This window comes from Jaculus jaculus, unplaced genomic scaffold (genome assembly GCF_020740685.1).
Source record: "Jaculus jaculus isolate mJacJac1 unplaced genomic scaffold, mJacJac1.mat.Y.cur mat_scaffold_35_1_3033546_arrow_ctg1, whole genome shotgun sequence".
Taxonomy (NCBI): Eukaryota; Metazoa; Chordata; class Mammalia; order Rodentia; family Dipodidae; genus Jaculus; species Jaculus jaculus.
Window position 1 is genome coordinate 868,088 of NW_025423491.1, and position 23,972 is coordinate 892,059.

The 23,972-nt window shown below is 42.7% G+C and overlaps 1 protein-coding gene across 22 annotated transcripts in view; it reads left to right on the forward strand.

The window, feature by feature from the left end:
* Positions 1–23,972, forward strand: part of LOC123457310 (zinc finger protein 809-like) — a 93,478-nt gene that overhangs the window by 12,289 nt on the left and 57,217 nt on the right. For 8 of the 22 annotated variants that reach the window (XR_006634972.1, XR_006634971.1, XR_006634976.1 and 5 more), the window contains exon 2: positions 10,158–10,314. The exons of 11 other annotated variants lie outside the window; for them this stretch is intronic. Coding sequence is in view for 4 of the 11 variants with exons in the window: in XM_045141283.1 (XP_044997218.1) it covers positions 10,252–10,314 (63 nt within the window). In the remaining 7 variants the exon portion in view is untranslated. Of the gene's footprint in view, positions 1–2,417; positions 2,485–9,329; positions 9,396–10,157; positions 10,315–23,972 lie in introns of those variants that run through there. 3 more of the 22 variants (XR_006634985.1, XR_006634973.1, XR_006634975.1) reach the window with 2 other exon arrangements.

The window sequence follows — 23,972 nt, forward strand, 5'->3', positions numbered from 1 at the left end:
CAAGACTTCCTGGTAGCTGAAACGTGCTGGTGGTCCTTGGATCCACCTTGGATGGTCCGATTTTGTAGCCTCCTGAGGGTCAGGGCCAGGTGGGAGTCACCCAGGGTCCTCAGAGCCAAGAGACAGGGCTCAATGTGAGAATTTGGAGTAAAGATGGAGACCCTGAGACCACTTATTTCTTGACTCCAATACTTTATTTTATTTTAGTTTTTAATTTATTTATTTGAGAGCGACAGACACAGAGAGAAAGACAGAGGGAGAGAGAGAGAATGGGCGTGCCAGGGCTTCCAGCCTCTGCAAACGAACTCCAGACGCGTGCGCCCCCTTGTGCATCTGGCTAACGTGGGACCTGGGGAACCGAGCCTCGAACCGGGGTCCTTAGGCTTCACAGGCAAGCGCTTAACCGCTAAGCCATCTCTCCAGCCCCAATACTTTATTTTAATACCAGAAAAGACAGGAGATATCTGAAGACATAGAGAGAAAGGCATTGGATCCTGGAAAAAATCAATGGAAGTGGGGAGGGAGGCATGAGCCAGAGAAAGAACAAGATGGTGCAGGATAGTTAGAGAGGGCTTTATGGGAAGAAAAGGAAAACTGTCCTGAGAAAGGAGCCTGGAGTGATGTGCTGAGGAAGGTCTGCAGGAAGAGGCCATTCCCTCATCTCAGTGCAAAGATATCTTAATTTCCACAACAGGAGGTTGGCCCTAGATCCCTGACTTTCTCTCAGCATACCCAAGTTGCTGCAGAAAGCTGTGGTGGTGTTACTTTCCAGACTTGTTGGGTTGAACCAACAGTTCTGATTCCACAGAGAAACTTTTATAAAGAAGGGGGATGGAGGAGGGGAAGCCTCTTGGGGGTAATGGAGAGCATAATCGATATCAGAAATCCTAGCTGTATTCTTGCATCATATGGATGTGGAAGTCTGAATGGAATGCTGGGGTGGATGGTCTGGATGAATCAAGTTTACAGAGGTGTAGAGAGGGGTGCCATTGATATAAAAATAGAAATAGTTACTAAGGAAACAGGAGTTTTTGAAACCATTTGTATTTGGATATTCTAAAATAACCTATATAAGCTAAGTGGTCAAGTTTAAGACTGAACTGGCATGTTCAGAGGAGTGTCCATAATATTTCATTCACTAAATGTGAATTGTGATGTACAAATGAACTTACCTCAGAGGAAAGATGCAATGTCTCATGAGTTAGTCTAGCTTAAATAGGAATACACATAGAACAACTATTATCTAGAACAGGGTCTGTCTCAGATGACCACAAGCTGTCAATTCGTACACAGAAAAATATTATAAATAGGCCATTTTAAAAAAGCAAACACAGGACTGGAGAGATGGCTTAGTAGTTAAGGCACTTGCCTGCAAAACCAAAGGTCCCAGGCTTGATTCTCCAGGACCCATGTAAGCCAGATGCACAAGGCATTGTGTGTATCTGGAGTGTGTTTGCACCAGCTAGATGCCCTGGTACTCATATCCTCCCTCCCTCTCTTTTTCTCTCTGCTTCGTTCTCTCTCTCTTTCAAAGGAATAATTTTTGGGTTTTTTTTTTGGGGGGGGGGTTCAAGGTAGGATCTCATTCTGGGCTAGGCTGACCTGGAATTCACTATGTAGTCTCAGGGTGGCCTTGAATGTACAGCGATCCTCCTACTTCTGCCTCCCAAGTCCTGGGATTAAAGGTGTGCACCACCACACCTGGCTTTCAAAGGAATAAATTTTAAAGGAAGCAAACATAAAGCCAAGAATGGTAGCACACACCTTTAATCCCAGCACATGGGAGACTGAGGTAGGAGGTTCACTGAGAGTCCAAGGTCAGCCTTAGTCTACCTAGTGAATTTGAGGTCAACTTGGGCTAGAGTTAGACTCTACCTCAGAAAACAAAAATAAGTACCCCCCCAAAAAAGGAAAGAAAGAAAATATAATGCAGTATAATTTTTTCCTCCAGATTTGTCACATTTAATTCTCCACAGTTTCTTGTTGCCTGTAAGTAAGTTAGTTCTAAGTAAGTTTCCTGACAAGTAAGTTTGATTTTCCATGTGAGAAGCTATTAGAGGCCTGGTTTCTGTCCATAGATTGGCTCAATAAGAATATTAGATGAAGCCAGAAATTAAATGAAATGGTGCCACAGGGAGAGTCTTCAGATGTGATAGATGCAGATATACTGAGGTCATGAATCCCTGGCGAGCCAAAGAACACTCTATATGCAGATTAATATGCCACCAGGACTACAGCTGTTGAGGAAACAATGAGAGATGAGTGTGGCTTTGGAGAGATTCATATATGTCTGTCATGGAGTTCCACTTGCTTTCTGAGGCAGCTCTCGCCCCAGCAGGGCAGCAACACAGAAAGAAAGGACAGATCAACTTTCCTCTAGGACATTTTTAACCCTAGTATCTGTTATCTGTTCCTAGGTGATTCCCTTATGATCAAGGTTTCTGGGTGGAGCTTTCTGGAGCATGGAAATGGAAGGGCTTGCAGGTATGGAAAAGGCATGAAGCCCAAAGTAGCTAATTTTAAAGCTACATTTATAGAATCTCCCCATGGTAACAGCAGGCCCTGTGATCTTGGTTTCTCCTAAGCTTGCTTTGATAGTTGCTAAGTCTCAGCTCAGGGTAGAGATGTCAGATGACTAGGTAGGAGTTGTAAAACTCATATACAGTTTTAATATACATGAGACAACTATAGAAAGAGCCAAAAGATATTTATACTCAAATAAATATTGTTTCACCTCCAAATGTTGTTTTAACATACTTTTCAATTCACCAATATATTTTGTTGTGAATTTAAATACGTAAGCATGTAATTTGAAGTAGTGCCCAATGAGGTCCAGAGGATGTTGGTACTTTTTTCATTTGCCCTTCAACTATGTAATGAAATAACAGACAGCTGGCTATTAAGAGACTGGATATCTGAGCACTATAGCCATGGACATTTCCAGTTTCTGCAAACCTCGAAAATAAATTTCAGATGACTGGAAATTTTCAGTTTGAAGGTTTTGCCACAACCCAAAGGGTAGAAAAGCAAGACAGTAGACAGGGGTAAGAGTGCATGCTGTGAAAGCCTGAATGGGCCTGATTCACCTTGAGTTTGATTCCTTGGCACCCACATAAACAGTGGAAGGTGGGCATAGATGCCTATAACACCAACAAGCATGTATCCTGCCCTTGTGGGAGCAGAAGCCACAGCTACTAAAGCTCACTAGTCAGACAATCTTAACAAAAAATACTAGCTCTGGGTTCAGTGACAAAGTTCATTGCAAAGAAATAGATGTGTACTATTGGGGGGAGCATCTGTCATTCTCTGGCCTCTATGAATCCAGGCAGACAATGAGCATTTGAACATAAATGTGCATGCACTATACATACACATATCATTCATACCACACTTATGTATGCAAAGTAAACAGCAAATGATAAGGCCTTAGAAACTATTTCGAATTTCTAATACTATACCTAGCTCATAATGAATCAGAAGCAGGAATGCTAAATAAAAAATGATGGCAAAGGAAAATACTGACATAATGAAAAATATGAACTGCAATACAGCCACCATTAAGTCATTCTTGGTGTAATCTCAGACCATTACATCTTCCTTTACACAGCCTGTGAGAAGGAAAGATTTAAAGCAATCCTGGAAGGCAAGCAGTATTTGAATTTCCACCTACTTGAATGCCTCCATGCCACGAAATTGAGACAAAAATCGAGTTTGCAAATTAAAATCATCTAAACTGCTATCAAGTCATATAAGTTTTAAAATAATCAGGTTGTGGTGACATGTGCCTTTAATATCACATGCTGTAGAGACCAAGGCACAGGATCACATGAGCCATGAGTTTCAGAACAGCCTGAGAACTCATTTCAAAACAAGTTGCCATGTGTTTTTATGTTTTCTCACATTTCTGTATTGGGACATTTGCATCTGGGATTAGGTCTTTGTTCCTGTGTTTTAACTTACCCCAATTACTTCCTAAGTTCAAATAGAACTATGTAGAAGTGAGGTAGAGGTGTATGGTTTATCCCCACTAGAGGAACTTGCAATAGCTCAGTAAATAATCCTTCAGCCACATGCTCAGTTCACCAGGCACAATTTCCCACACCATTCAAGGAATAAAACACAACTGATTGACGAGCCCATTGAAAAGAAGGTACTGGCCAACTACAAACAAATTTGGGGATAAGGAAATAGCATGCTTAGCCATCCCAGAAATACAAATCAAACCTACATTGATTTTTCCCTGTCACTTTGGTCAGGATGGCCTTTAGTAATTACAGGAGTTAGTGAGACACAGGCAGGTCAGAGATATGATGGCAAGGATACCCCTCGAAGTGTTTGACTGCTCTTCCACCAATGCATCTTCAGCCTTGTTTTTGTGTTGGGGCCAAGGGTAGGACAGACGGTCATCGGAGCACCCAGGCAGGTTGCACTGTAGGGCACTGTTCTGTCAGATCAGGGTGTTCCTGTTGTCATGCTGCCAATTTCTGTAGGGAAAAGCTGGTTGTATGAGTCAATGGTGACAAGTGGGGCCACCCTCAAAATGTTAGCCACCAACAATAACCAGAGAAGGAAGTTCCTTAAGGTGTCCTTAAAAGAACATAAGTTCTATGTATGCCAGTGGACTAATGAGAAATCTGTGCGTCCATCACTCATTTACATCTGGGGCAATGATGTAATGTTGTCTGGACCAATAAGAACCCTATCCCAGAGGCCATTCAGATGACCCCTCCCAGCTTTTAGTCTTCTCCCACCTGGAAGGGAGCTTTCTGCTTGCAATAAAGTCTGCTGCTCCGTATTTCACTCTTTTGAAATTCAGGATTGACTAGAGCCATGTGAGAATTACAGAAGAGAAGGTGTGGTTTGATTCAGGTGTCCCTCATAAATTCAGGCTTTCTGAATGCTAGGTTCGCAGATGATGGAGATTTGGGAATTAATGCCTCTTGGAGGCAGTGTATGGTTAGGGGTGGGTTTATGAGTATTAGAGCCAACTTCCCCTTGCAAGTGTTTGCACACTCTCCTGTTGCTACTGTCCACCTTATGTTGGCCAGGGGGTGATGTCCACCCTCTGCTCATGCCATTATTTTTCCCTGCCATCATGGAGCTTCCCCTCAAGTCTGTATCAAAATAACTCCTCTTTCCCCCCAAAGCTTGGTCAGGTGATTTCTGCCAGCATTGTGAACCTGAATGCAACAGAAGTAAAGCCAGCTTCAACAACACAGACTATTCTTTATTCTGAATACTAAGGGACCACATCCATTCTCCCTCAGGAATTAGAACTGAGGCCACCCTTGAGTGTGGGGATTTGAGATTTAAAGGGCCAGGGATGGGGGGAGAGTTAAAAGAAGTTTTTTTTTTTTCCTTTTATTTGCTAATCACCTGCTAAGAGCAGAGCGGATTAGGACCATTGTGCTCAGGGGGCCTGATAGTTCTTGAAGTCTAACCTGGCTACTCTTTCAGTTATGAACTTGCTTTGCAACAGATGATCCTTATGCCAAGTTCCTTGAAAGTTTTATGGTCTGCTGAGGACAGTGGTTTGAGATCAGTGGTTCATTAACCTTTCTTTCCAGACCCCGAGGATAAGAAGACATGTGGTAGAGGTATTTCCCCAGAGTCCAGAGTGAGAAGAAGTCCAGGTTGGGTTGATGTTTGTTGAGCATCCTGGTGTTTTTGGTGTGGCTTTTTCGTATGGTCAGTCTTATGATGGGTGAGGGGCAAAGAAGGGGTCCTCCAGTGGTGCTATTGGGGCAACTGGTTTGAAGTCTACATAATCCCAGGAGAGCCAGGTACCTGGGTGGCTATCTCAGAAGAAAGGAGTTCAAACCAGTTGGCCCAGTACCACATTTAAAAAAAAATTTTTTTGTTTATTTATTTATTTGACAGCAACAGACAGGGAGAGAGAAAGAGGCAGAGAGAGAGAATGGGTGCGCCAGGGCTTCCAGCCACTGCACACGAACTCCAGACGCATGCGCCCCCTTGTGCATCTGGCTAACGTGGGTCCTGGGGAATTGAGCCTCGAACCAGGTTCCCTAGGCTTCACAGGCATGTGCTTAACCACTAAGCCATCTCTCCAGCCCCCAATACCACTTTTAAATGATACACATGTTGGGCTGTGGTCTCCTTTGGCCCCTAATATAATCAGGAGTTTATTTAAGTTTGTAATGCAGATCTGCAGACATTTTACCCAAGGATAGTCACTAGGCAGATTTTAGGGTCCAGCCTAAGATGTGGTTGTAGATTTGGAATTTCAGTTTAAAGATATGCAGAGTGCCTGAGTTCTGCCTGGGTTCTTAAATGTGCTTGCATATAGTGGTGTTGTGTCTTTTGGGTTTTTGGCTTGTGGCTTTTCTCTCTCTCTCTCTGCTTGGTCCTGCAAGAGGTTGCCAACTTCTGCCATTATGGAACTTCTGTTGGATCTGTAAGCTTCAATAAATATCTCTTCCTCCAAAACTGTGCCTGATTTGGAAGTTCATCTCAGTGATCTGAGGCTGTCTACTGCAAACAGAGATCACAAGAGTGGAGAAGGGTGTCCCCAAGTCTTCACCTACTGGTGGTGGTGGTGGGGGGGGCAAAAGCTGGAGGTAAGAGATCCAGAGAACTCCTGGGGTGTGGGAGGACAAAAGTGTCAGGCAACTCCAGTCTGCATTTGAGCCTTACCTTAATGGCATTTGGTGAGGTGTTGACTGAATGGGAGGATCAAATAGCAAGAAATGTCTGTGCTGGAGGTAGGAATTGGGAAGTGAATAAAGGGGGAAATGAGTGAACTAAAGACTGGAAACTGAATTTACTCAATAGTCAAAAGTGTCAATAATGTTCCCAGAACTGGGCTTGCACTATTTGCAGAGACAGACTGCAAAAGCCAGAGGCTTCCGGTCACATACTCGCAGCTGTTTAGTCTTTAGTAGTAAGCACAGAGAACATTCGAGCTCTAGAAGGTGTGCAGTATGAAAAGGGAGAAATGAGGAAGAGGAGAAAGTAAAGGAGAGTTTGATCCTGTGTGCTACCCTGAAAAGGGCTGTCAGGGGTCTGGCTAATCTTTTAAGGGGTTTTGGACATTTGCCAGGTAGAATCCCTGGCTTTTGAGAAAAGTGTTCCCGAGGGCCTCTCAAGTACCAGCGATGTTTCCTGTAGGCTAGAGCAAAGGGACGAGGTTTAGACACTAAGGAGTCCTTGCCTTCTGGCCGCAGGCCCAAACTCTGTCCACTGAGCTCCCAGGATCTCAAGCTCCTCCTGGCCACTTTTGTGTTGTCTTCCCTACAGGTTCTTTTTTTCTGGAAGCCATCTTCTTGGCCATTTCCTCAAGTTGTCCACGTGTTTATGGAAAATCTTTTTCTCAACGAGCCCCTGTGTAAAATGGCAATTTTCCCATCCTAGATTCTGCAGGATCCTTTGTCCCTCTATGTTTTTTCCCCCAGTTCTCATCCTTTTGTAATGCAGTAGGTAATTACTAGTATGGTGTGCTGTTTTGAGTTGAAATAGGTGTCCCTCATAAACTCATGTGTTCTGAACGCTTTGTACCCAGCTGGTGGCAATTTGGGAAGTGAAGACTTCCTAGAGGAGAGGTGTGTGCTTGGGAGAAAGCTTATGGGTGTAACAGCCAGCTTTGCCTTGCCAGTGTTCAGCTTACTGTCATGCTGCGCTGTTCCACCTGCTGTGGCTGGCATTTGCCTCTGCCCATGCCATTCTTTCCTTTGCCATCATGATGCTGCCCCTCAAGTCTGCAAGCCAAAATAAATATTTTCCTCCCACAAGCAGCTTTTGGTTGGGTCCTTTGTCCCAGTACTTTGGAGGTAATCTAAGTGGGTATCATGAATAAATAATAAATTTGTTCATGAAGAAATGAGGATAAATAAAAATAAGTATATACTCAATTTCTCCATTGCAATTATGGATTTTCAGATTGTATTTTTCTAGTTAAGCATGTTATTTTGAGTCAGTATTACTATGTTCATACAAGATTAGGTGTTATTTCCATAAGGAAATAATATTCTTATAGGATAAGAGAGACAACACTTGAGTGAAAAGTGTTATTGAAGAAATGTTTGTTTGTATGTATGTGTGAATATAAAATATGGAGTATTTCCTAATATTTTCTGTCATCATTGTGCAAGGGCCTTATGTTGAGGTATAGATTGGTTAGAGAGGTTCTATTACCTTTAAAATATTTGAAAGTTGTGATTACAATTTCACTTGTTTGGGGACATTTCATTTCAACGCTTAGATTTCTTGCTCAAAACAGTAGCTGGAAAACCAGGCATGGTGGTACATGCCTTTAATCTCAGCACATGGGATGCAGAGGTAGGAGTAGCGTAAGTTCAAGGCCAGACTAGGACTGCAGAGTGAGTTGTTCCTGATCAGCATTGGCTAGAGTGAGACTCTGCCTTGACAAAAAAATAAATAAACAAAAAATATAACTGGGAAAATTTTCAAGGAAGATTTTCATAGCTATCCCATTTGTAAACAAGATATATGTAATTTCTATGATGATACAAAGATAAGTGCAAATTTTGGTGAGGGTTAGGATCTCCCACAGAAAGCATTGCTTTAACATAATGACATTGAAAATTATGGGTTTATTGTTTTAATTTTATTTTTTATATGGTAGGATCTTGTTTTGCTGTATAGTCTCAGGCTGTCCTCTAACTCACAGCAGTCCTCCTTCTTTAGCCACTGAAAAGCTGGGATTAAAGGCATGAGCCATCATGCCCAGTAAAATGCATTATTTTATATACATTTATATTTATATTTGCTGTAGTTTTTTAATTAATTAATTAATTTATTTATTTATTTATTTGAGAGCGGCAGACACAGAGAGAAAGAGATAGAGGAAGAGAGAGAGAATGGGCGTGCCAGGGCTTCCAGCCTCTGCAAACGAACTCCAGATGCGTGCGCCCCCTTTTGCATCTGGCTAACGTGGGACCTGGGGAACTGAGCCTAGAACTGGGGTCCTTAGGCTTCACAGGCAAGCGCTTAACCGCTAAGCCATCTCTCCAGCCCTATATTTGCTATAGTTTTGTAGCTAGGGTCTCATACAGCCCAGGCTGGTTTTGAAGTGCTGACTTTTCTGCCTCAGCCTACCAAATGCTATTTTAGCAGTAAGTTTGTCCCTGTGGCTAACGAAGTTGTGGTGGGTTCATTCACTCATCATCTCCTCCTCTCTGCTGTCTGTCGGGGCCTGAGTAGATAGATGAGCACTGCTCATTGACATGCACTGTCCAGTCAGGCACTCAGAGCAGGAGGAGGGCTTCTGCAGTCCAGGACCTCTGTGTCTGAGCACACTATCTGTTTAGCACCTCTGGGATCATTTACTTCCCTGGAGTTTGGTGACTTTGGTGATTCGGTGACCTGTGCCACCTTGCTGCAGGGATAGCAGAAAGATTTTCAGGAAGCCAGAAATGGTAAGTGTAACATCATGATTCAGGGCAGGGAATCTGAGTGGCTGATCAGGATGAGCGGCCTCAGCTCCCCATCTTCGACTTGTGAGTCTCCAGGCCCAAGTACTCCATTAGGGCCACGCTGGCCTTGTCTCTCTGGCTATGGCAGAGGGGCTGGATGGGCCAATAACCTGGGCACCCTGTGTGTAGACCCCAGCCCTGATTGCAGCACCCACTGGGAGCTTTGTCCTGAAATGGTGTGCAGGCCTTTGAACCGAGGGAGGGAAGCGTTCACCCTGTATCTATCTGTACCATATTTGTTCCCATTCTATGACCCACTGGTGTGCAGCCAGCTTCATGTGGGTGCCCTGGGGCTGGCAGCTTTGCAGTGTTGCTGAGCTGTCAGGCTCAAGAGAAGGCCTCCTGGATGCTTGTGCAGGGGCACCCTAGAGCCTGTGCTGCTGTGTGTTGGGTAGGGTGCTCAGGGTCACAGGAGCATGCTCATGGATCCTGGAGGACACTGGGGACATGCAGCTGCCAGAAAGGGTGATTGGGCTGTATCCCTGGCTGAATTAAAGGGATTTGGGTCAGCCAGGTGAACAATGGCCTTGGTAGTCTGGACTTCTATACATTTTGTATGCTTGTCTGGAAGTCATTTGCCATTTACTTCCTACAATGAAGTGACTTATATTTCTCTAGGCTCGGTGTAGAGAAATGTACAGAAATATAACATCTTGCTCTCTTTACATTACCTACTTTGTTGCTGCTATACTTCATGGGCATCAGAACCCTCCTTCATGAGCCTTCCAGCATGGATTGAAGACCAGCAGTTCCCCAGGAATCCTCTAGACCTCCAGTGCCAGACTGGGACTGCTGAGGCATGATGAGCAGCAGCAGAGTTCTCAGACTCTCCAGTGTGCAGACAGTCATTGCTGGACTTCCTGTAAGCCAATTCCACACATAAATCCTCCTTGTAATGTATACTCATTCTATGGATTCACTTCCATCCAGAACTCAAACTAATACTGACTGTGGTGCCAGGAGTGGTTCTAGGAAACAATTTCAAGCTTGAAGTTCATGAGTGGTCTCAGTATTAACTGTATCTGGCTGTCCAACTGTAATGCTACTAAAGACTCCCTCCTGCCTGAGCCTGTTAACATGGGGATTGATACACATTGACCACTTACCTGCAGACGTGTGTGCACTTTTGTCTCTTTGTCACTGTTTCTATGTCTATAATGGTCTAGCATTAAAAGGGGCTGTTGAAGGCTGGAGGGATGGTTTAGCAGTTAAGTCATTTGCCTGCAAAGCCAAAGGATCCAGGTTTGATTCCCCAGGACCCATGTTAGCCAGATATACAAGGGGGCTCATGTGTCTGGAGTTCATTTACAGTGGCTGGAGGCCCTGGCACATTCATTCTCTCTCTCTCCCTCTTTCACTGTCAAATGAATAAATAAATAAAAATAAAATATTTTCAAAAGGGTGTGTTTAATCATGTCTGTCCTTTTGACAATATGTTCTATTCAGTCTGCCAGCTCCCCACAGTATTCATCTAGTTGTGTTCTGAGCCCTGTCTGTGGACTTTGGTGTTCTTATTTATCTCCTGAATCTAAGGAGGGCACAGTCTTAACTGTCTTCAACCTAAGCACATCAGCAAGTTGTAGTTGCTAGAGGGAAGTTTAGGAAGACAGCAGGGTGATTACTGTCATGGTTGTCTGTTGGCTTAATTGAGGCTGGGCACAATCAAGCACTGAAGGAGCAGCAATGTCATACTGGGAGCTGTGGTGTTGTCTGGGTGGGCAGGCACTGGAGTGCGTGTACATCGTCCATGTGGAGTTTAGAGTCAGGTGTGATTGTAGATGGAGACTGTGGACATAGAATGTTGGGCACAAGGAGGTGATTTCTCCAGGTATACCAAGGCCAGTTGAAGTGAAGAGACTTTTGTCCAACTGTTACGAGGGCCCTCTGCCATCTGCCCCAGTGTTCCCTGGACTGAAGCCCTGAGAGTGGAGTCAGGGATCATGGGTTGGTAGAAGATGGGGTCTGTTCTTACATTCCCAAAATGACTACACCTGGTCAAGTGATAGTCACCAGGGTATTAGTTCAGATGCAGAGGTTGGCAAGGAATGGTTAAATAAAGGTAGCCCAAGGTAATCTGGCTCTGACTTGTAACATTCCATTTCTCTGTGATCACAGTAGTTTCATCAGTCCTTTCAGCCTTGTTGGAAGTAGATGTAGCAGATTCAGTGTTTTTCTGGGAACTTTCATTTCACACCTTGACAGGCACTTGTCTTTCTCACCCACTCCCTGTGTGTGTCAAGGATACTGGGGATGGAACCTGGGGATTTTTGCATATTATACAAGCACTTTGCCTTAGGCCAGTGTTACTATTTCTTACATGTCTTTTTTCAGGCAGAATTTCACTTGGTATCCCAGTGTGAACTGTAAGTATCATGATTTATAGTCCTGTACTATCAGTGCCAGCTCTGTAACCTTTGCGGAAGTGAACTGACAAGCTCAGGCCAAGGCTGGCACTTGGCATGAGCCAAAGAGGTGGCTGCAGTTCTGCCTTTCTTACTCTACCTTGCCCTCTTGCATATAACTTAGTGACAGATCTTGGGAGCATGCACAGTATTGCTCAGTGGGTCTCTCATTTTAGGGTCCTTGCGTGCATCCAGAGCCCTAGAACAGAAATGAGGAATTTCCGGGGGGGAGGGGGGAGAAAGAAAGAAAGAAAAACTTACAGACTGAGGTTCAGAGTTGGTGAGAGATACAGACAATAAGTCACACTTGATAAACATGCATGCTACAGGTAGGCTTCAAATCACTTTATGCAGGGAGGGTGGACTCCATCTCCTCCCCTACTTATCTCAGTTCCAGGTATCAGATATGTTTTTATAGTTTTCATCAGTCTGGGTAATTTCTAGGGTGCTTTCTTTCACATCTTCAGTCAGGTATGTAGAGAACATACCAGGTTCATTTGGAGACATGGCTCAGAAGCTGCGAAGATTAGACTGAGGCTACCTCCTTCAGCCCCTGCCCTAACTAACTCTTGGGCTTGGCCCTGGTACAAGGGGCTGTCCTAGATTTGTGTGAGGACAAGACCATTGCTGGATTTGACAATATGTCCACTGCTGGTGTTGAGTCCAGGTCACTTAGTAGCAGTGGGGGAAAGCCATAGGCTTAGAGAATCTAGGAGATAAGGCAGTGGGGACTTCACATCAAGCCTGGCTAGGGGAAAATGTAGCTCCAGGTTCTTGGGGAGTTTCCTGTATCTTTGCAAATTTGTTCCTTTATACCTTGCCAACCCTTTTTTTGTTTTGCTTTTGAGACACTATCTTACTCTGTAGAAAAGGCTGGCCTGAAACTCAGGATGTAAGCCATATGTATCCTTAAGTTTACAGTAATCCTCGTCTCAGCCTCCAAAATAACTGGAGTTTATAGCAACCTTTGGCTGCCTCCCACTTTTTGTGTCCCCATCTTTGCCTTTGTGCCTGCTTGGACACCTTTAAAGGCAGTGTTGAGTCCTAGTCTGGGAAAAGACTTTGCCCCTGGGTCTTTATCAAGGACATGGTTAATCCAGGATGCAGAATTGCAGGAACAGCTGTGCACCGAGGCCTCACCCCTTTTCCCCTTCTGCCAGCCCTCTCTTGATAATCTCTCAGTAGCATTAATGTGCAACAAGGCAGGAGGCATAGATGTGTTTGGTTTCGAATCTCGCGTCCCAAGTTAAGCATGGTGGCACAGGACTGTAATCTTAGTTACTGAAGAGTGTCAAGCTGGAAGAACTGAAAAATGTGAGACCATTTTGAGCTGAACAGTTAATTTATGTTAACCTGGGTTATTTGGTGAAACACAATCTCAATAAAATGAGTGTGGGGATGGAAAAGCTGGGTGTGGTGGCACACTCCTTTCATTCTTATTCTCAGAAAGCTGAGGTAGGAGGATTGCCATGAATTTAGCATCTTTCTGGGGTAGAGAGAGACTGGCCTCTCATTCAATAAATTAAAAAACAAATGGTATCAATGGGAAGTTTGGTGAAGCCCTTTTCTGACAAGCACACGGTTCTCTGTTCTATTCCAACCCCTTCACCCTGCAGGACCTGATAGAACTGAATCCCTGTCTTAAGACTGATCTCTCTTCTAGAAAATGGGGCACTGCAATATACTCACTGCCAGTGTTGTGGGGGCCACAGAAAGACTAGAGCAAAGAGTTGCCTTGGAAAGGCCAGTGGGTGCCTTAGAACACACCCACCTTCTCCTCTGGGACCCTGAAACACAGGAGACTAGTGGTGGAACACTGCCCACTACACAGAAAGACAAGTAGAGTCAAGCAGCGGGGCTTTAGGCAGGGGACTAAGAGGGTAAAAGTGCTTACTACAAAAGCATGGGCAACTGATTCTCCCTGAGTTCCATTCCAGTCAAGTAAGCAGTTAAGTGTGATTATGTTTGCCTGTAACCCCAGTCCTGTAGGGGGAGTCACATCTGGAGAATCAATGGACATGCCCCACTACACTCAGTTTTATGTGGTGCTGGGTATTGAACCCAGGGACCCATGCATACTAAGGAAGTATTCTAAGGAGCTACATTTTCAGTGCCCAGTAACTGTGTGTGTGTGTTTGTGTGTGTATGTGTGTGTGTGTGTGTGTGTGTGTGTGTATGTGTATGTGTGTGTGGAGATATATATATATATACACACATATATATATATATTTATATATACACACACATACATACATACACACACATGCATATATATGCATATGTGTATATGCACATAAGTGTGCAAATATGCTCACATCTGCAGATGCCAGGGGAGAGTAATAGTCCCAAGAGTAATAAGCCACCTGGAAATACTCCTAACCTAGGAGGTGAATGGACTGTACAATAAAACTGTAAAATAATGACAAATGTAACTGAGAAGGACACTAAAATATTGGACTGCCTATATGCATAGAACAATAGAATTAATGATGAAAATGTCTTCTTAGTAAAATGAATCTACACATACACTACAATCTGAAGGAAATTCTAAAACATTGTTTTTTTTAATATTTATTTATTAGGCAGAGAGAAAGAGAGTATGGGCATGCCAGGGCCTTTAGCCACTGTGAACAAACTCCAAATTCATGTGCCAGCATTTACATGTGGCTTGTACTGGAGGATCGAACTGGGGTACTTAGGTTTTTCAGGCAAGTGTCTTAATAGCTAAGCCATCTCTCCAACTGCAATATACTGTTTTTTAAGTTTTTAAAATTTCATACATGTATACAGAATATTTAAATCAAATTACCCCCAATTATTCTCTATCTTCCCTCCCTTGCTGAACACCTTTTCCTTCCCACCAAACCTTTGTCCTTATGTTATATATTTTGTGTGACACACTGTATTTGATTAGAGTTGTTTTCATGAGTGTAGATGGTGGAGTGCATACTGGAGCATGGGCAGCTTACCATGGCAACTACTACAGAAAACAATTCCTCCCCCTTACCCATTGATTGCCAGTAGCTCCCCAGGAAGGTTTGGGGATACTTGACTCCCTCTCTCCCTGTGATGGAATATTGATGAGCTAATCTTGTTCATGTTTCCATAGATGTGTGTTCATGAGTATCATGGATTGTCTTGTCCAGATGACAGTGTTTTATAGGACTCCTCCTCATCCTTTGACTCTCAATTTCTTTCCCTTCCCTCTTCCATTATGTGTCCCATTTCTTTGAGGGAGTGATATACATGTCCCATTTAGAGCTGAGGTCACAGTAGTCACCTATTCCCAGAATTTTGAAAAGTTATCAGTCTCTGTAGTAAATCTGCTCCCTGTAAGAAGAAAGTTATTTAACCAAGCCTGAGAGCAGCATTAACTTATTGGTATAAAGATGAATATTTACAAAGCATCTGTTCTATTATGTAAAAGTGAAAGTATGCTTATAAAGCTTATAGATGATCTACTTTCAAAAAAGATGTTGTGTAAGATGTGTAATGCTAGAATTATCACTACAGCTAGGTGCAAACTATGCAACAGAACAATATTAACAAAGAGAAAGATGCTAGCACCAAGATAGTCAGTCATACAGTCACATAGGCTAGAATTACAGTGAACTTGAGGAACACTAATAATGCCATATAAGTATAGGCAAAATTATGAACCATCTATTTTGAAATAATGAAAGGCTCTTCAAAAGACTGTCCTTTGAAAAATGATTATTCATTGAAACATACAAGTCTGAAACATGATCCCTATCTCATGCCATATAAGTGGATCAAAGTCCTGAACTTTTTTTTTTTTTTTTTTTTTGGTTTTTCGAGGTAGGGTCTCACTCTAGCCCAGGCTGACCTGGAATTCACTATGGAGTCTCAGGGTGGCCTCGAACTCATGGCGATCCTCCTACCTCTGCCTTCCGAGTGCTGGGATTAAAGGCGTGCGCCACCACACCCGGCCCCCTGAACTTTTTAAAAGACCTTAAATGTTAGTCAAGCATGGTGGTGCATGCCTTTAATACCAGCACTCTGTCATTTTTGTGGAGGAGCCCTTCTAATCTTTTTGTTTGTTTGTTCCCGTCCAATTTCAGTGTTTGTGCTGCTGAAGCAAACACTCATGCCTTAACTTACAAAGCAAACCCGTTAAATGAAACTGGGTTCTGATCTTACCCTTCCTGAAGCATAGGCCTACGCTTTGGGGATTTCCTGGTTTTCCCTGTGGACAGGACTGACACTGGGGTTGAATGCTTTTCACAGAGTGACAGAGGTCAGATTGGAAGGCTTTGGATACTCAGGGACAGAGGAATAAGGCATTCAACCCACACCTTCCCAGGGGCGTATGACCGTCCCTCATTCTTGGGGTATTTCTGTGCTTCTAGATATTAGTCCCTCAATCCTTTCCCTGTTTTCCTCTTCCCCCATCCTTTCCCTGTTTGTGTGTTGTGGGGGGAGGGGGTCAGTGTCTCATTCTGTAGCCAAGATTATCTGCAGCTCAGCCCAGATTTGCATGAGGAATGCAGCAATCCTATTACCTCTGCTTTCCATGTACTGAGATTTATATACATGGTCCATCTACCTGACCCTTTTTGTTCCTCATATCTCTGTCTCTCTGTTCTCTGTGGCTTACATGTATGACAGTGAAAATCAGTGTGGAGCCCTGTTTGGGAATGTACTTTTGCTGGTTAGGACCCCACCCAAATATATGATTAATACTGAATGCAAGAAACTCATGTGTGCTTATATGTCTCACCTCTTCCTGCCTCCTTCCTGATCTTCCAGGATGTTCCCCCATCCATGCCCTGTTAAGGTGATGGGGAGAGGACCAAGACCTTGGTTCAATCTGACTTGGAAACTAGGCATGGTTCTGCAGGTTCCATAACCCAGACCCTCTGCAAGTTAAGGAGAGAGAACCACAAGTTACAGACCAACCCTGGTCTATTTTCAAGCCAACCTGGGCACCTAGTGAAACTCTTCTCTCAAGTAAAAACAATTATATAAATTTCACTGGTATAACTGAAAGGGTTATAGTTAGGGTGTCCTGATCTCTGAAAGTAAAGGGTGATGGTGGGGGGGTCAGGAAAGTCTGCACTTTATAGAAATCAGGGATGATCTTACTTCTTATTCTTGCCTAGTGTTCTAGACCTGTTTTTCCACTAGTAACCAGGCCCCCTCTTGCGAGTTAGGTCTTTCACAGGATTTAAACATTGTGGTTAGTCAAGTTCAGTGCCCAGAACTTGGTGTCAGGGGTAGCCTCTTCCTGAAACAGCCCCTAGCTCTAATATACCAGCTGTCTCTCTCATTTATCTGAGCTGGAAGACAGCCCAGCACCTTAGCCCTCACACCTCACATGGGTTCATTTACCCCTTCCAGCTCCCCACATGGCAGGAGCTCCTTGAACTTTCTTTTCTCTCATTTCTTTCAGTGGTTTTTCCACGCCCTACATAGGATCTCTAGCCATGTGGGTGCCTTTCCTTGGCTCCATACTTCACATAATATATATAATAATTTAATAATTTATCTTTCTCACTCTGTTCTAAAAAATACTTTTATTTATATTTATGTGAGAGAGAAAGAGAGAGGAGAGGAGAAAGAGGCAGATAGAGAGTAGCCTTCAGCTACTGCAAACAAACACCAGATGCATGTGCTCCTTTTGCATCGGGCTTACATGGATCCTGGGGAGTTGAACCTGGGTCCTTTGGCTCTGCAGGCAAATGCCTTAATGGCTAAGCCATCCATCCAGCCCATCTTTTTTAGTTTTGTGGCTAGTCTAAGACTGGCCCTTTGTTTTGCTAGAGATGAAGAGTGAGAGAAATAGAGTGTAGGCATGCCAGGGCCTCCAGGCAGTGTACTCAAATTGCAGATACTTCTGTTACCTTGTGTGTAAGTGCAAATTTGCACACTTGTGTCACCTTGTGCTTCTGCCGTGGGAGCTGGAGAGCTGAACATGGTTCCTTAGGCTTCACAGGAAATGCCTTAAAGGCTAAGCCATCTCTCCAGCCCTTCCATCATTTTAGTTTAATTCTTTGATTACAATTTGAAATGAACCTAGGGGTTGGGGTTCAAGGACTTGAATGGATCCCTAACATCCTACTACAGAGCACATATTTGGCATGGCCTTTTCCTTGTGTTTATTCCCATCAAGTCTTTATGTTATCTCAGACAATGCAATTGTCACTTTTAAATTCATTTTTTTTCCTCTTTTTAAACAGTTTTTAATTTTTTTTTTTTTTTTTTTTTTGGTTTTTTGACATAGGGTCTCACTCTAGTCCAGGCTAACCTGGAATTCACTATGGAGTCTCAGGGTAGGCTCGAACTCATGGCAGTCCTACTTCTGCCTCCCAAGTGCTGGGATTAAAGGCATGCACCACCACATCCAGCCATTTTAAAAATTTTTATTTATTTGAGAGAGAGAGAGGAAGAGAGAGAGACAGAGTGGGCATGTCAGGGCCTCTAGCCTTTGCCAGTGAACTCCAGATGTGTGTGCCACTTTGTGCATCTGGCTTACCTGGGTCCTGGGGAATCAAACCTTGGTCCTTTAGCTTTGCAGGCAAGTGCTTTTACAGGTAAGCCATCTCTCCAGCCCTTGCTTTTTTTTTTTTTTTTTGTCTCATAATTAGAGTGATGCTTGTACCTATGGCAGTGTGTGAATAGCAGCATGACAAGTGTAAGGAGTTTCTTTGTAAACAGCACAGCTTCTTTAGTCCCCCCCCCCCCAACCCTCCTGTAAGACTCAGAAACCTAGAATAAGAATGGAATGTGGGGTGTTAGCTTGCTATACAGTAAAAGAAGCTGATGCCAGGGGCTGGTTATGTGTTGGGTGAGTTTCCCATTGCTAGACACTATGGGAAAATATACAAGTGGCCTGATTATCACAGGTTTCAGAAGGCTGTGTCCTCAGTTAAAAAAAAAAAAAATACAAGGGCTTCTGGTTAAGATGGCAGATAAGGAACCATGCCAAAGCAGCCTAGGGGAGAAAAAGCAAAAAATCCCCAAGGAAAATACACTCTTCTACTAAAATGTGAGGTGCATGAGAAATTACCAATGGCAACAGAGAAGTAGTAGAGATCCACAGCATCCAGAGCCCACATAGGAAAGCAGAAGCGACTCCAGCAGTGGCAGCACCAGGTCCGTGGGGCCACAGCTACAAGGCTCAGCTGGAGTCACAGGAAATGCCACTCACACCGGAGCTCCTGGCAAACTGAAGAAACATGAAGGGAGAACTGCAGCGAACAACAGAGGAGGCGATCACAAGGTAGAGGATCACATGGACCAATGGGAGAACTAGAGCCACCATCCACAGCCTCCCCTATCCCACCACCAGCAAAAGCACCAGCGACCTGGGGAAGGGAGCTCACAGCACCCAGCACCCAGCACTGGTTACCAGAGCAGTGATCCAACCACCCAGCTAGCCTACCTGAATCCACAGTGCACTAAAGAGGGACCCAAGCAGGAGCACAGCATAACTGAGACCAAAATCATCCCAAAAGGTAACTGGGATTACACCAGCTCACTACCCGCCGAGTAAGCCTGGTATATAGGCCTGAACTGGAAGTGCTAATTGCACCTTCCATTTGAGGATACATTATATGTTAAATGAGATGGATGGTCAGATTTGTCATTCTTACATAAGCTATATTTTGGGCTTGTTATTTGTTGCTTCTTGTTTTATAGTGGCTTTGTTTCCTCTTCTGTTATACATTGGGAAGGGTCTCACTTGGTCACAAACTGACTTGGAACCCTCAACATACCAGAAATCTTAACCTCCTAGTTGACAGGATTAAGAGTGTGGGACACCACACACCCTAAGGGACAGTGGCTTTGTTAGTGGATCTGGTTGTCATAATACCTACTCTTGCATAAATGGTCTGTGTTGTTTCTCATTGAATGTGTATATTGTTTAGTTAAATTTCAGAATCTGCCTGTATTTTGTTCCACTCAGCCTACTTGAATACTCTCATAGCAGGCAAACCCAATACCTAGGGTCACTTTTGTAGATACTCTGAGAATCTTCAGAGCCACACCTAGCACATTAAGCTCCTACCCCGAAGATATATAACATCAGATTGGTTGATACATCTAATAATACGGCAGCTAACTAGAAAATCCAAGCATTAAATTAATCCAAGATGCAAGAATATATACATGATAACACAAGAAACACCCAAAATCAAGACAATAAAAATCCCCCCAAAAGTAATAATGCATCAGAAATGACCTCCAGTGAGAATGATTTAGAGGAAATGCCTGAGAAAGATTTCAAAAGAATGATTATAAATATGTTCAAAGAAGTCAAAGAAGAAATCAAAGGAATGAAAGAGGAAATCAAAGGAATCAAAGAAAACACAGGAAACCAATTTAATGAAATAAAGAGGTCAATACAAGACACAAATAAGGAAATAGAAATAATAAAGAAAAACCAATCAGAATTACTAGCAATGAAGAACACAGCCAATGAAATTAAAAAAAAAAAAACTGTACAAAAATCTCACCAGTAGAATAGATGGAAGAGAAGACAGAATATATAAACTAGAAGACAAGGTGGCAAATCTAATACAGTCCAACAAAGAGAATGACAAACTAATAGGAAAGTATGAATGGGAAATTCAAGATATTTGTGCACTATGAAAATATCAAACATAAGAATTAAGGATATAATAGAAAGAGTAGAATTTCACTCCAAAGGCATAGTAGGTATTTTCATCAAAATTGTAGAAGAAAACTTCCTCCAAACTGGGAAAGAAGTGCTAATGCAGATACAGGTATCCTTTAGAACACCAAGCAGACAAAACCTGGAAAGAATCTCTCCTCATCTTATAATTAAACTACCAAACATACAAACCAAAGAAAATATATTGAAAGCGGTTAGAGTAAAAAAAAATCACATTACCTACAAAGGCAAGCCCATCAGTTTCACAGCAGATTACTCAACACAAACTTTAAAAAGGCAGAAGGGGTTGGAGTAATGTATTCCAAGTTCTGAAAGACAGCAACTGTCTACTAAGGTTACTTCATCCTGCAAAGCTATCCATTCAAATAGAGAAATAAGGATATTCCACAACAAAAGGAGGCTAAAGGAATATCTGAAGAGAAAACCAGCTCTACAGAAAATACTTGAAAGAATCCTTCATGCTTAAGAGAAAGAAAAGCACACATATAAGGAACCTGGAAAAAACAAACAATACTCAAATACTAGTTATTACAAGAGTGCAAAGGTAAACTGGAAGAACTACAAAAAAAAATGGCAAAAATAAATATACACCATTCATTAATATCTCTTAATATCAATGGCCTCAATGCCCCAACCAAAAGTCATAGGTTTGCAGACTGGGTTAAACATTGTTGCCTCCATGAAACTCGCCTTTCTACAAAGGATGGACACTATCTTAGGATGCAGGGTTGTTTTAAGATAGAAAGGGTGAAGTTATAGCCCATGAAAGGGTAAGAAGAATGGAACAAGGGAAAATTATGAGGACATGGGAAGGGAAAGGAGACCCTCAGTCTGGGGTCTGCTTAAAGTTTCTTGTGAGCTGAAAATCAGGAATTCCAGCATTATTGGAAACATTTGCTATGGAGGTTACTTGTATAGAGAAAATTCCTTCTGAATATTTTAAGTAACAATGTTGCTCTAGTAATAATTTTTGCTTAAGGCTTAAGCTTACATGACATTCAGATGTGACCTTATTAATTTTCTAGATATACACTTAAAGTTTTTAGACTTTTCTGTGAAACATGGCCCATGGTGTTCATGGGAGTACACTTTATGATTTGAAACTGTGGGTTTGTGCTTGGCTTTCTATGACAGAGGAAGGAATATAACCAATATAACTATAAAACACTGCCCCTTCCCACTGTCTGTGTCATTTGGCTTCTAGGTTCAGTGCCCTAGTATCTTCTATCATCTTCCCTCCTGTAACTTTCATATCTAATTTCCCATCTATTGTGACTTTATGCCTGTGAAATTGTACAAATAGACAATCTTATTTCTTTTCCTGGGATATGAAGTTTTATTATATCTCTTATTAACTCAGAATTCTTCTCTTTTGTGTGCTTGTGATTGAAATTTTAACAGTGCTGTTCTGAAGGACTTCTTCTGAGACCCCTAGATCCTATCCTGTGTCAAATGGCCAAAATTCAAGCTGGACAGGATATCTGCTGGGACTAATCAATCATGATACCCTGCTTTTGTCTTGACCCAGCACTACTGCATCCTGTACTACAGTTAGATATTTTCCCAAGCCAGTCTATGATTATAACCCCCCTGTTAAGCTAACAGCTTTTGCTTTCCTTTTTAATCTGCATATTTGAAGAATTTCCCATGTGTCTTTAGTCATAAAGCTTTAAAATTTAAAGCCTACCCATAATGTAAAGAACTCAAAATGATGTCAGAGTGCCCACTAAGAGGACTATACAAACTCACATCCTCCAGACGTGGTGGTGCACACCTTTAATTCCAGCACTCGGGAGGCAGAGGTAGGTGGTTAGCTGTGAGCTCAAGGCCACCCTGAGACTTCATAGTGAATTCCAGGTCAGCCTGGGCTAGTGAAACCCTACATCAAAAAACCAAACCAAACAAACCATAAAACACAACAACAACAACAACAAAAAACAACTTCACCACTAGAGCTTGGTGATGAGGAATTCTGGAGTATTAGCTCTCCTCCACACATACATAATATATCTGAGTTCTCTGGCCTCTCTAAGTAGCACTTAAGTACTGTAATGATTTCAACCTAAGTTATTTGCAACATTGCTTACCTTAAACTCTATATCTGCCACTAACTATGAGGATGCCACTCACCATGCCCTGGCTAATCTGTCATTGGTCTGGGGGCATGTTCAGCCATCTGACAGAGGTGTAGGAAGGCTTCAGGGTGACACTTAGTGGTGGAGTCAATGGTATTATGGATCCAGATTCATAGGTTCTTGTAACTCATGTCCATGGTTATAGGACAGTGACTTAGTATCTGGTCACAGGGCCTTTGGGAGATGGTGAATGCAGCAGAAGTGTAGGATGGTTTGGTAAGTTGCTTTAACCATAAACCCTGTAAGAGTGGAATGGAAGGGACTTTGGTTAGCCTGGGTCATGAAGTCTTCTCCACAGGGAAGCTAACCCTTCTTCTGTTTCCTGAACCACTTGCATTCTCTCAGGGACACACAGCCTGGGCTCAAGGCCCCAGCCCAGTCAGAAGCTTTGTATGTGCTTCTGCTTCATTAGGGGCCATTTACCTCTAGAGTTATAATCTCCATAGTTCTGGATCTCTTTTGGGTCTCTTTAACTATCCTCATGCAGGCATGTGGATGTGACTGCACTATGTACTCTCACTGACCCATCTGTCTCTAGTATCTCAGTACCTATTAGTTTTGAGGACTTTCCTTAAAATTCCTCAAAACACCTGGTCAGTGGCTGAAATCAGGATTACCACTTCCTGGCTTGGTGACCTTGATTAAGCAGTAACCAGAGAAAAATGGTAATGTTAGAATTATCACCATAAGTAGGTGTAAATTATGCAGCAGAACAATAATAAAACAGCAAGATATTGGATCCAAGGTAGTCACACAGTCACATAGGCTATAATTACTGTGACCCAAAAGTGCACTCAAATAGTCATATGAAGAAAACAAAATTACAAGTAATCTATTGTGTTTTGTTTTGTTTTTAATTTAATTTTTTCTCAAATTTTTAAAACATTTTCCATGATTATAAAAATATATCCTATTGTAATACCCCTCCCCATTTTCCCCTTTGAAATTCCATTTTCCATCATGTCCCTTCCCTGTCGCAATAACTCTCTTTTATTTTGATGTCATGATCTTTCCCTTCTCTTATGATGGTCTTGTGTAGGTAGTATCAGGCACTATGAGGTCATGGATACTGAGGCCATTTTATGTCTGGAGGGAGAACATTGTAAGGAGTCCTACCCTTCCTTTTGCTCTCACATTCTTTCCGCTACCTCTTCCACATTAGACCCTGAGCCTTGGAAGGTGTGATCGAGATGTTACTCAGTACTCTAGTCAATTTTTGACAGCACCATGATACATTCTGAGTTGTCCCAAGATCACTTCCATCTGAAAAAAGAAGATTCTCTGCCCAAAGTGAGAGTAGCATTAATATAAGGGTATGAATATT